The 13,992-nt window shown below is 41.7% G+C and overlaps 1 protein-coding gene across 4 annotated transcripts in view; it reads right to left on the bottom strand.

Annotated features, from left to right (window-relative positions):
- Positions 1-13,992, bottom strand: part of ERBB4 (erb-b2 receptor tyrosine kinase 4) — a 966,448-nt gene that overhangs the window by 275,702 nt on the left and 676,754 nt on the right. For all 4 annotated transcript variants that reach the window (XM_074968100.1, XM_074968101.1, XM_074968099.1 and 1 more), the window contains exon 4: positions 12,068-12,202. In XM_074968100.1, the coding sequence (XP_074824201.1) occupies positions 12,068-12,202 (135 nt within the window). The remainder of the gene's footprint in view (positions 1-12,067; positions 12,203-13,992) is intronic.

Here is a 13,992-nt window from a genome sequence, read left to right on the forward strand (position 1 = left end):
CTTGTGTAAAAGACTCTTTAAACAGCCAGTCTGCGGGTAAACAGGTGGTGTGCAGTAATACATTATATGCACACAGAGACTGCCATTAAAACTTAAGCATTTACCAACAGCTGCCACATAGTGGCATGTGAATTACGATATCATTTCTCTAATCTTGGACTAAGTAGTAACTCATGTACGTTGGTGGAAATGGCTGTTAAGTTACGACATTTTAATGGTGACAACAGTACCAAACGTAGGGTGACCAGACAGCAAGTGTGAAAAATCGGGACGGGGGTGGGGGGTAATAGAAGCCTATATAAGAAAAAGACCCAAAAATTGGGACTGTCCCTATAAAATCGGGATATCTGGTCACCCGAACCAAAAGTGGTGGCAGAACCCTACATGGGCTGCTGAACATAGACTGTTGGCCAAAAAGTGACTAGTGATCTTCAGTGCCTCAGTTTTGGGGGGCACTAAATGTCATCTTGAAGCGACTGAAATCTCACGTCCCCCTCAGCCTCTTTCAAACATCATAATCTTGATCTAGGATTCCTTTGGGAAGAAACTCTTCTGATGTTAGAACAACACAGCAGTGGCACAACACATAGGATCTTGTACAATACACTAAAGCACTCAAAGGGTTAAAGGGAAGATTTTGTAAGATATTTATCTCTGGGTACAATAGCCTCAACCATTTCCATGCTTAAAAATTAAAAACTCTCTTTAAGTTGGCCATTGTATTTGTGTTACCTAAGTATGTTTTTATTTATTTTTACTTGGACATGGCTTAGACATTAAAGGGACCAGGTTTTCAGCAAGTTCTGAGTACCAACACAATGAAAAATATCAGGCCTTTTCAGTGTGTCTATACTGAGTGGGGTGCTGGATCTAGGGGTGCTAAAGGTGCAGCAGCACCCCATGGCTTGAAGTAGTTTCCATCCTATACAGGGCTTACAGGTTTGTTCAGTGGCTTTCAGCATCCCCACTATAAAAATTGTCCCAACGCCACTGATATTAAGCACCCAGAAACTGGGCATGTTGGCCTAAATTTCCAGATTCATCCCTCCAAATCCAAACATGCTGGTCTGAAGAAAGAAAAGAATGTCCAGGTTCTTACTGCTTACAGAACCAGTTCAGCCTATCAGTGACTGACACCTCAAACCAGGGCTGGTCTTAGGGGTGGGTCACACGGGTGACTGCCCGGGGGGCCATGGTCAAGGGGCGCCGTGCAGTAGTGCAAAGATGTGCGCTGCCGGTGTAGAGTCAGCAGCTGCTCCTGGCTGGCAGGGGAGTGCCAAGTGGGGGAGTGACCAGATTTCTCCCTGCTTCTTCCCAGCAGAGGAATGGGGGAGAGGGACGAGCAGAGATGCACAGATACGGCTTATACTCCCCACCAACTGTCCTCTGCGCCCCCCTGGGGGGCTATGAAGGGCGTGGAGGGGAGCGAGGAGAAACACTAAGCACTCCGTGCATCCAGATCACTTTCCCCACCTGGGCTGTGAGGTGAGGTGAGCATCAGGAGCCGCTGCTATGCTGACTTTCTCTTACACAGCCCAGGTGGGGAAAGTGACCTAGATGCAGGGAGCCCTGATGTCGCTCCTTGCTCTCCCCCAAGACACACACAGCCCCCTAGAGCTGCACAGAGGAGCAGCACTCAGGGAATGGGGTTGGGAAGGGTGAGTGAGCAGGTGCATCCAGGTCAGTTTCCCCATATGGGCACCCGGGAGGTGGGGTGCATGGGTTAGGACAAAGGGGAGGAGTTAGGGGCAGGGGTTGGGGCACAGGAGGGGAGCACAGGGGCTAGGGGTGAAGGGGGAGTGGGGAGCCCTTGGGGGCCCGGGTAATGGAGGGCATCCACAGGGGCCAGGCGCAATGGGGAGGGTGCCATGCCCACAGGGGCCAGGGGCACCGAAATACAAAGTTCACGCAGGGTGCCATTTTCCCTAAGGCCAGCCCTGCCCCAAACATAAAATGTGTTCACGGTGCTTCTAAGTTGCACCTACTGAAGGCCAGGAGCACAGTGGATTTATTTTCCACTTTTCATTCTTCCTCCGCCTTTAGTTCTCAAAGGTTTGGCAAAAATCCATGCCTCAAGAAACCTTGGTTTTGTTTCTGTATTATTATTCTTTCAATTGCAGACTATACTCTGAACCGATATTCTTTAATTGTAGGGAGAGGAGGAAATATATATACGTTTTTAAGAACATAAAATACTGTTTCTCCGCTCAGCTCTGATTTAATGTGCTCCCAGCTGAGAAATCCATGGAAGCATTACTGCTGTTAAAATGCAATTTTGCAAGCACGTGAGGTGTATTCAGCATCGAAAGAGCTTTCACAGGGTAGTGTAGTTATTCATGGTGCTCTGTGTGAAAGAACAGCTACTGGTATTAGCTTTGCACAGTGACACCTGTCGCAATGACTGCATTCTATACAGAGACCACCTGTCTGTGAAGGCCCCTTTCCCTGTTCTCCAAACATACATTTAAAATGTTAATTCAAGTTAAAGTAATGCACCTCAATGAAAGGTTATAATTTTACAAACTCTGCAATAACAAATGTCTTCAGCATCTACTTTTCTGGAATGTCATTTTCCCTGTAGGTAGTTTCCAATTTAGATGTATACCTGGAATGATATACTAGCTCGTCTTAAAGTTGGCTTTAAGTATGAATTAGGCACCACCTACTTTCCCTCAGCCTACATACATTAACGTATTTTTGTTCAATTTTAATCGTGATTTGTATTTATTTATTTAGGGATAAATCCTGCTCCTTTGAAAAGAAATAAAAAAGCTTGCAGGTGAACAGAGTAGCTTTGCATGAAACTTGCATAGAGCCTGAGTAATAGGGACAATGATAATTTTGCGCTTAGCCATAAGTTTGTCTTCTGACAAGAAGGAATCCACTGGTTTCAAGAAGAAATTTGTAGGTTGCGATGCCCATTTTGCATTGAGAGGGGCATCTCTGCTGAGGCATTGGCAGCCAGGCTTCTGCTTTGATTACTTCATCCATCCAACCCACATAATAGTCTTCTGCCCTGTGCCAAGCCCAACTGTTCAGGCTTGGTACAGGTGGTAGTATTTGGGCACTGACTCTACGTGATGAAATAATTATGAAATTTGCTCCTCGTGCATCCATTTCAGATGGTGTGACACAAACCACTGGTGTGTAAAGGTATGACTTTCCATGGTAAAACTTCACCGTTGTTACCGGCCAAGGGAAGTACCTCTCAGGAGGGTTAGCTGAGCATCTGCAATTTTGGATGTTTATCTGAACTTAATCCAAATGTCAGAGCCTTGGATTGTCATCTGTCCATGATAGGTACGCACATATTTGAGGTCCGGGCTACTACACTGTTCTGAACACAGGGCTCCCACAGACTTACTACAAAATGGAACATCTTAGGTGCAGATATGAGTCGAAATTTCTGGGTAGGCTAGTTACATGTAAAAATGACTCCTTCCTAATATTTGACATGCTACTCCTGAAATGAGTTGCTGTGCTGTGTGAAGAATTGCAAGGTGTGATGGGGGTATACAAATCCCATGTGGGCTGGAAGTGGTTAAAGGGTAGGACTGGGCCCAGGTAGCCCCTCCTGGCCAGCCCTGCAGAGCATGGTCCAAATAAGAAAGGGTTCAAAAGGGAGCAACCCAGCTCAGAAAAGAAAGCTGGGGAGGAGGACAGGCCTCCCCTGAAGGCTCCTGCCACAGGTGCTGGAGAAGCCCCCTGGAGGGACTAAGACTGTATGCTGAGCCCGGTTGGGGAGATAGCTTCGTTGCCTTTTCTTTTTACCTTATATTGGAGTGGAAGCTGGGGGAGAACAGCAGATGGCAGGAAGTGACCTGGGAGGGTTATTCGGAGGGCACCTTTTGGGGCCAGACACTGTTGGCCCTCCAAAAGCCCTGGGTTGGACCCTGGTGGAGTGGGTGGGCCCAGGTTCCCCTACCACTGCCCACCTCACCACAACTCTGCTTAAAAGAGGGCCAGAACTGCGAGACCTGCCTGCTGGGAGGTGGCACTAGGTGCACTAACCACTAGGACTCTCAACCAGTGGCTCTCAACCTTTCTAGACTACTGTACCCCTTTCAGGAGTCTGATTTGTCTTCCATACCCCCAAGTTTCACTTCACTTATAAACCACTTGCTTACAACATCAGACATACAAATACTTCAATGTCAGCCCACTATTACTGAAAAATGGCTCACTTTCTCATATTTATTATATAATTATAAAATAAATCAATTGGAATATAAATATTGTACTTACATTTCAGTGTATAGTATACAGAGCAGTATAAACAAGTCATGGTATGACATTTTAGTTTGTACTGACTTCACTAATGCTTTTTATGTTGCGTGTTGTAAAACTAGGCCAATATCTAGATGAGTTGATGTACCCCTTGGAAGACCTCTGCGTACCCCCAGGGGTACACATACCCCTGGTTGAGAACCACTGACTTAACCCACCGAGAGCTCTATTATACTGAATATTAAATCAATGGTTTGACTACCCTTCAGACCTTATTGTGTAGCCGCAGTAAACTACTGTATATCAACGCTATCCTTATATCACTTACCATCAAACACAAACACCATGTTGTTAATTCCCAGTAAGAAGAAGAATGCTTAGTGCTTCCATAGCACTTTACACTGACAAAGCACTATGCAAACATTGACTAATAAAATCCCAAGGTATACCATATAAAATGTCCAGTGTTGTCTGCTTGAATAGGCATGTATGCATCTGCTTATCTGATTTTTTTTATGGCCGATTGGAAGAATTAAAGGGATAAGGGACAGGCAATTTAGGTCCAAAGCTAGGATGATGAACAAACAAGCTATCACAAAATCTAACTTCAATAACAAAATATTTCCATATATAATGTTTCTATATAATGTAAATGGATACGGTTTCTTTTTTAAAATAGTAACACATTTCCCTGCAACATCTGCAGCTCAAGCTTCGTGCTCCTACATAAGATAGGAACCTCAAAATAAAACTGATTATAAACAACATTGAAACTGTCCAGTCTATTTTCATTTTTTAAACTGAAGTGCAAAACACTGAAAAAGAAAAAAGGCAGAAGTTCAACTAGATTTTAAAAAAATAATTCACCTTGTAAAATACAACGTAAAATATTAAGAACTGGCTAATCAAGCTCTCAAAAAGTGGCTATCAATGGACAGTCGTCATTGTTTCTACTGGGGTTCAGCAGGGATGAGTTTTAGGCCCAACACTTTTCAATATTTTTATTAATGATCTGAAAGTAAATATAAAATTTGCAGATGACAGAAAAGTTGGTGGCATGGTAAATAATGATGAAGACAGGGCAGTCACACAGAGCGATCAGCATCACTCGGTAAGCTGGGCTCACTCACACAAAATGCATTTTCAAATGGCCAGATGCAAGGTCATATACCTAGGCACAAGGAATGCAGGCAACGCTTATAGCATGGGGGACTGTATCCTGGAAAATGGTGACTTTGAAAAGGCTTTAGTGGTCTTAATGGACAAACAACTGAACATGAGCTGCTAGAGTAATGCTGTGGCAAAAAGGGCTAATGCAATCACTGGATGGATAAAGAGAAGTATAAACAGGAGTTGGGAGATAATTATATTGTATGGCATTGGTGAGACCAATATTAGTATATTGCATACAGTTCTAGTGACCTCATTTTAAAAAGGATGTTGAAAAACTAGAGAGGGCGGAAAGAATAACCACAAAAATTATTCAAGGGCTGGATATAATTCCTTACATTGAGAGACTTATGGAACTCAGTTTGTTTAGCTTACCAAAAAGATTGAGGTGACTTGATGACAGTATAAGTACCTTCCTGGGGAGAAAATACAGGGTACTAAAGGGCTTTTTAAACATGCAGAAAAAGGAACACCAAGAATCAATGGCTGGAAGTGAAAGCCAGACATATTTAAATGAGAAAAAGGCAAAATAAAATAAATAAATAAATAACTAGTGAAGGTGATTAGCCAGCGGAATAAACTACGCTAGGAGGTGATGGATTCTCCATCTCTTGATGTCTTCAAATCAAAACTGGATGCCTTTCTAAAAGATGCTTTAGTCAAACACAAGTGTTTGGGTTCTACACAGGGCAGCAGGATGAACTTTAATGGCATGTGATATAGAGGAAATCAGACCTCACAATCTAATGGTCCCTTCTGACCTTAAAATCTGGAATTCTATGAATAGTCTAAGATGGTGGTATTAGAACTCAGGAGGAATTTTTAATCTAATTGTTTCCCATTAATGCGACACAGATCTAGCAGATCAAATACAAGCAGACAGGGAGTAATCTTTTTTCTAATCTATAAAACAATGTAAAAAAATACACTGTTTCTGAGCTCCATGCTGAGCTTTCTACTTTGTTATATGAAGTGCATGATCAGGTGTTATTGTAGATAAAGCAATGATAGAATAGCACGACATTATGTATAAAAAAACACTGAAAATACAGTTATAGTCCATCAGCTTGAAACATTTTGCCAAAATTTGATTATTTCACAACTAATATGGGGCCTGATTTAAAGCCCATTGACTTCAATGGGAATTCTTTCACTGACTTCAGTAAGCTTTCAATCAGGCCCATAAACCTCAAGTCAGGACCGTACTTTAGCATGTGTTTAAGTTTCACTAACTTTAGTGCAGTCCGGTGTAGGGGAGTTTTCCTGAATAACTTATTACAGCATTACTAGTTTAAAAAAATACAAAATGGAAAGCAATTTTAATCTTTCTAAAAAGTTAGTGACTCTACCATGAATATGCATCCAGATAGTTTCAGTATTTTTACATGCAGTATTGATTTACTTGAATTTATGCCATTTGCTATGTTCAATTATGTTAAACTAATAATTTGGACCCTTCAAGCTTTGCTAAAACAAATTCAAAATCTCAGAGCAAAGATCTGTCCACTCCAAATTTCTGAGTTTAACCCAGTTTTGTGACAAATCCTGCAAAATTGCCCACTTTGCAAAATATGCATGGAGCTAGGGCTCCCTGGGGCTAGGAAAGACATATGAGACTTTTTAGGCAAAATGGTAACAGATGCACAGACCACTGCAGCACAAAATAACATGAAGATTCTGTACAACATCATTAGGCGGCTATCAGGCAGAAAAACAAATACCAGCTGACCAGTTCAAGACAACGAGTGCTACTTAACAATGAAGACATCAGAACAATTGAACATATGTAGGTAGTACTTTAATCAACTACTGAATGCCGAGCCAGTGGCCAATCCCCCAGCTAAAGGAAAGAGAAGATCTGGACATTGAACTAGGACCTATAACCAGAGTAGAAGGAGAGAGGGCTGTACATTGGTTAAAAAAAAAAAGTGGAAAGGCACCAGTCCCGGCTAAAATTCCAACAGAGGTTCTTAAGTCAGACTTGAAGAACACAGCAGAAACTTTGACAGGCGTCTTAGATAGATGGGAAGAAGAAAAAAAAACGCAAACAAGTAGGAAAAGGGACATATAGTGAAGTTGCCAAAGAAAGAATATCTATGTCAATTAGGCAATTTTGAAAAATCTCATCCTTATGTGCCAGGCCAGAAAAACATTGGCCTCGGGTTAGCTAACATTGACGAATATGCCTGAAATAATAATAATTTTGTAAAGTTTCAGATAAAAAGGTATTGTGAAGAAAAAAAAATCACCGAAAATGGTAAATACTATTATTTGAGTGGAAAAATCAGAACACAGGACAAGGATCCTCATCCTTAGACCCAGAACAGTGAAGCAGGGTTGGTCCACTGTTGCAGTATTAGTTTATTACAGTTCAGTGATGCATAGTGAGCAGTATGCTGGCAGCTACTAGTTGTATTCTTCTTCAGAACAGTACTAACACCAACCATGTAATTCAAAAGCTGCACAGAAGAGTTTTTTCTGCATGCATGTGTTGAGAAAATATGATGAGAATGCACCTAGGAAATAAAGTAGCAGCAGCGCTTAGTGTTAATTTACTGGTTTCAGAGTAGCAGCCGTGTTAGGCTGTATCCGCAAAAAGAAAAGGAGGACTTGTGGCACCTTAGAGACTCCTTTTCTTTTTGTTAATTTACTGGCACTATTGCTACCAGAGAGGTTAAGCTGCTTTGGCCTTTGCAGTTGGCTTCTTAGCACGGACACAGCTAAGAGAGTCATTGCCCAGGCTGCAGAGAAGGAAAGCAAAGGAGAGTAATTCCTAGAGCCCATGGGCCAAACTCAGTTTTGTCGTAATACTGATGGAAGTAACTGCCGTGGAGCAGCTACAGTGACACAAACTCCGCAGCATGGTAGTGGTATCACTTCAGGGCATTTTAATTTCATTCAGCTCTCTCGCCTTAACCCTACTCCCACGGGTGCCCTGGAACAGCAGGGGAGGGCTCCAAGTGAAATTATCCCCCGTAGCGGTACTATTGTGCTTCAGGGCTTGTTAGCTGGTCTACTCCCTGGGGTGGAGAGCAGCACTGGGAGTCTGGAACAAGGAAGTCAACAGTGGAATGTGGACGGTGGCTGTGATCTCTACATGTGCACATGGGTGCAAGGTCAGGACAGGAGGTTATAAATGCATTACCCTTTCTGCTTGAGTTCAGTCTGTTCCACTTAGGTATATTCAGGGACTTGGGGACGGTAGGTGGGGTGGCCAAAACTTGTCATTGTGAGATCCTTGTATCAAGCTGGAGCCGTGGCTGGTGACAAGCGGTGGGGAGGCTTTGCGTTCATTATTGAGGAGGCTTGATAACACCTCACTGCAGGTAGACAGGATGCTTGCAACCCTTAAATATGTAGAGACCAGACCAAACACTTGGCACTAGCTGCCTTGCCAATTATCACCCAGTGTCTAATACGCCCCCTCTGAGGAAGAGTACTGAGGTGATGTAGGAGTAACTAGTCAAAGTATGTTCCTGCAAGTTGACCTCAATTCCTCCAGTCTAGTTTTAGATGTCAGCACAGCACACTATATAGACAATATTGCTCCCCATAGCTGATGATCTCATAGCAACGAGACAGGTAACACGTCTGCACAGACTCTATTGCATCTAACAGCCTCTGCTATGTCACCATTGACAACGAGGTTTTGTAGGTCATATCTGTACGATCTTGCAAGAGTAAATGAGGTGGCTCTCCCGTGTGCTATTTCCCTGCTCTGTAACAGATAGTTCGGGTTAGTAAAGGGAACACCCCCTTCCTCCCCAGGTGCTCTCGTAGAATTCTATCTGGTCATCTCTTCTACTTAACATGTTTCCACAGCAACTAATTAACTTTATTTAATAACTTCCTATATGCACTTAATGAAGCTCGATGTAGTTTCTAAGATTCAGAGGCACCTGAAATTTCAGACAAATTCACATAAAACTGTACACTCATCTTGTATCCATAAACAGATCATCACACTACACCCACAGAATTTATGTTAAAAAAGGATCTAAGTCCTTCTGAAATACTCAGCATACATTTGATTGGGATAACCCAAGTCAGGCTGGTCTGGCTGGGTCCATGTTACCAGTGGATACGGGTGACCTCTAAATCAAAAGTGTGGGGCATATGCCTCATCTTTTGCACTTCTGTACAGACTTCCACTCTGAGGGTTATAATTCAATGTTCAAATCGTTTTACCAAGTCCTTTCAGTATCAGCACAAACAACTTGCATTAACTCTTTTGCAAAGCACCAAAGTAACATATTCACTTTCCCCTAACTCTTGACAGGTGGTAATAAGGTTCTCCCGTTTCTTTGAGTGATTTGATTTGAAGGCTTTTTTGTATACAACTACTTAATTGCAGCTATTTTGAAAGGGTGACGCCCGCATGTGGAACCTGAATAATATTTCAACAAGTTTTAAGAAGCTGTCATTTTCTCTGACGTCTCCCAAAGCCTCAGTACATTTTGTCATCCCATTTTAGCTATTTTTTTTTTTAATAGAGTGGGGTTTAGTTTCCTATCTATGCACAATGTGTAGATAAAGGTAGTTTAGCTTTCCCAGGTACATCAAATATTTATATTACTCCTGTGTTTAATTTGGATAGAATCTGTATTTATTGTACGTGGATTTTTATATTTTTGAAAAGTACAACTAACTCTATGTGAGCCAGAAATGGAGAAAAATATATTAAAATTTGTTCCCACGTGGAGGTATTTATGAAGCTGTGATATAATGTTGCTCATGCATTTCATTAATAAAACAACACTGGTTAGATTACATTTGTAACTAATATACATGCATCCTATGGTCACGTGTTGGCCCTTTCCTGTGTTAAAATTTCAAAAGTAAAGCACACAGAAGTTAAAGACAAAAAGCAGTAGGCCTGTATATTTTCTTTCTTTTTTTTTTTTTTTTGTCCTGAGGTTGGTAATAATGATTGCTACATTAATTTAGGATGAGGTTTCCATAAGAGCTTGGCATTGGCTTAGCTCTGCTTCCACTGAAGTCAGTGGTAAAACTCTCAGAAACTTCAGTGGGAGTACTGAAAAATCCATCCTTAAATGTCTCATTCATTGCATTGGTTTTTGTTGATTTTTCAGGATCAATGCAAAAACAAAAAACAAAAAAGAAAACAAAATCAAAACAAGAGAAAATTTGCAATTAAGTCTGCTGCTTGTTGCAACGGGTCACTCTGAAGAGGTTCTTTCTATTTCAAAAGGTTACACTGATTTGATTCCTTATACTTAAAATGGGGAAAATCAGTGGGGAATTCTCCAACAAAATAGAATGAACTTTTTAAGAGCCACAACTGTAGCTGTATAAATCAGAGAGACACATAAAGGTACCTGGTGGGAGGCAGAAGCTGTTGATCAGCTCCTGAGCTGGAGGATGCAGGAACCATGAAATCTGACGGGCCCCTGGAGGAAATGAATGCTCACAGCCGACTAGGAGATGGGACCCCTGTCTGTCAAGCGGCTGTGTTCTCTTTTTTCCGGTTGGGAGAGAAGACAGACGGGGAAAGGCCAGCTCACTGTTAGCGCGAAAGCTAGTACGGTGTGAAGAACAAGTACATGTGTTCAAAATGGATTCTTCTTTATTAATATGGGCGCAAATCCTGTGGCTCCTACCCAGGGTGCAGTTTTGTTCTACACTTTTCCCTTTAAGCCTCCTCTGCTCCCATCCAATTTGGAGCGGCTGCAGAGGCTAGCAGGGCCATCAGTATAACTTCGATAGCCCTTGGAGACTGCCTAAGACACAACAGCCTGTCCCCATTGCCCAGTATCTCTACAGAAATATATGGGCTCCAGCCCTGCCTCCTGAAACCTTCAGCAAACCCTGATACCGGGGCTTGTCGCAGGGCTCTCCAAGGTCTCGTAGATTTACATCCAGTGGTGCCAGGTTCAACCCCTGCAGATAATAGCCCACCCAGGGGCATTGGGTTACATAATCATACTCTATTATGGATGTAATTTACCCCATTACGTACCATTTGCACCCTAGCACTACTGTTCCACTACCACCTTTCCACATTAGGTTTCATATTATTACTATAGCATCGCAAGGGGGAATAATAGTGGTACTGAGAAATATGACTCTTTTTTCCCAAAATATTATTGATTAATGATTCCTTAGTGCTGGAGGAATATGTCAACTGGTTAATACAATTCTACGTATGCTCAAGGTCTGGGAAAGAGGGAAACATTCTGTTTAAAAACACTTGGTTACTCTGTATCTTTTTTTTTTCCTGTGTGTCCTTTGTATTGCTAGGATTATACAGGAAAACAGTTCATTTCTCATCTAAACTAATAATAACCCTGTGTTTGTACCAGAATTACTACAGCAACTAATTATGATGTCACAAACAGGGGATTGTGACTTAAGGCAGAGAACAAGCAGCAGGAGCAAAGAAATCCTGACAATACATATCCTGTCTTCACACCAGCACTCTAGTAATAAATAGGAAAGAAAAAAAATACAGAAAATACACACGTAAAAAAAAAACACCTCTAGACAAAACACTTTTCCAAAGGAGTCAATGAATTTTTAAAGCACGGACAGTAAGGAAGGAGAATTTGCTAACAGTCTTCTAAAGCAGGATCCATGGAATACCTGGGACTGTATTTATATTATGTCATGATGTACTCATTACAAGGCTGGAAATAAAACCAATACTTACATCCGGAGCTGCCATTTGTTGGAACCAAAGTGAAGTTGGAAGCCCGTGGGTTACGCACGATATCCTGCCAATGAATGGTGTCGGCGTAGCAAAGAAACTTGTTCTGGCCAACGTATACCCCTCCATTCAGTATTTCTGTATCAAAGAAGAAGACGACAAATCCTTCAGCATTGAGATGTACAGCTGATTAAATATATTGCTTCTAGGGGTGGGGAAGGAACATTGATTTTAAATGTGAGTATTATGGCTAAAATCCCTTGTAACTCTCTGAAAATCGAAGGGCAAGCAGCTAGCAGAATTTGAAAACTGAAACCATCTATTTACACACAAAAGAGTCCTGATGAAGATAGCCACAGATAACAGTGCAAACTCTTCACACCAGTCATACAAAGGGATTTGACAGTCTCCAGATGAGTTTGTGGGAACAACACCTGCTGTTCTAGTCTACTTAGGAATGTACCCCTCATTTATTTGTGTGTGTGTGTGTGTGTGTGTGTGTGTAAATGTCCAAGATTTTGTTGAGATAAAATAATGAAATGATACACTCTTCTAGTCTGAATCAGACACGCACAATCCCATGCTGTAAATGTAATTAAAAACATATGAACTAAATGGTCTTACTGGCAGTGGGAAGAAAGGAATTCTCTTATTTAGGACTGGTAGAATTTGGGGCATGTGTCATGACCATGGAAAAGCACTTTCTAGAATTACACTCCCATGCAGCCTATCTGAAAGGTTATCTTCATTCTATTCTCTACTGATAAGAGATGGTTCTGTGCAGGACTTGCCAACTCTCAGGTTAAATACTCTAGAGTCTTCTATAATAAAGGCCACACTCTCACATGCACCTGAAATACAGTTGCGGAGAAAAGCTGTGTGTTTGTGTACCACACTTTGGCCTTATGGACCGGGTTCTGGACCCCAGATGCAGCTCCTCTGTTCTTCATCAGGCAACTGAGAATTCTCCTGACTGATACCACCACCACCACCCTTGCAGCCCTTAGCATAGCGGGTGTATGCAGGGGAGTGGAAATAAACAGAGTATTACGATTGGGCCACATGTTATCCTGGGGGTAACAGAAATAGCCTCTCTCTTTTCAAGCCCATGTCTTCTCAACCATATATTTAATTTCTAATTATCAGCAACTAATTATTTTTTTCCTATCTAAACTGTTTTATGATGAAAAATTGGGGGTTTTGACAAAAGGATTTTTTTGGTGTGAAAATGTTGGCTTCAATTTTTCATCAAAAAACCAAAACACCCAAACCCAGAAACATTTTGATTTGGAAGGTGCAGTTCTCCCCATTCATCTCTATGGGCTGTGCTCCCCAACAGGACTGCCTCTCCTATGATGCACCATGACCAGGGACTACCATTAGGGAGACCATGGTGCATAGTGAGAACTGTAGTCTCACTAGGGAGCCCAGTGTATAGAGTAGAATGGAATCATGAGGCACCCGGACTACAACTTCCATAAGGCACTGTGGCAGCATTTGCAAATCAAATCAAAATATTTCAGTTTCCAGACAAAATATTTTGGTTTTTGAATTTCTGGTGAAAAAAATGAAATTTTCCTTGGAGAATTTAGATAAAAACTTTTCTTTACACTTTTGTCAAAATTTTCCATGAAAAAAAGCTCAGTAAACACCATTGATTATATCCCCAAAAATATTTTGCATTCCCTTGAAGAAAGTCTCCTATTCTAGAAGAGTTGGCATCAGAAAAGGTGACTTATCAGCTCCCAAAATTGAGTTTTGTAATTGAATCTGGTTCCGTAAAAGATTCTGCCCCTCCTGCTTTGTTCTTTTTCAGAACAAGTCAGTAAGATGAAACCCATCTGCTTTTATCCAAAATACACAAAAGATCCACCTTGGAAAACTCTAGAAAACACGGAACTTGCAGCATAAGGCAAGGAAGGGCTCAG

The sequence above is a fragment of the Natator depressus genome, chromosome 11, assembly GCF_965152275.1.
Source record: "Natator depressus isolate rNatDep1 chromosome 11, rNatDep2.hap1, whole genome shotgun sequence".
NCBI lineage: Eukaryota > Metazoa > Chordata > Testudines > Cheloniidae > Natator > Natator depressus.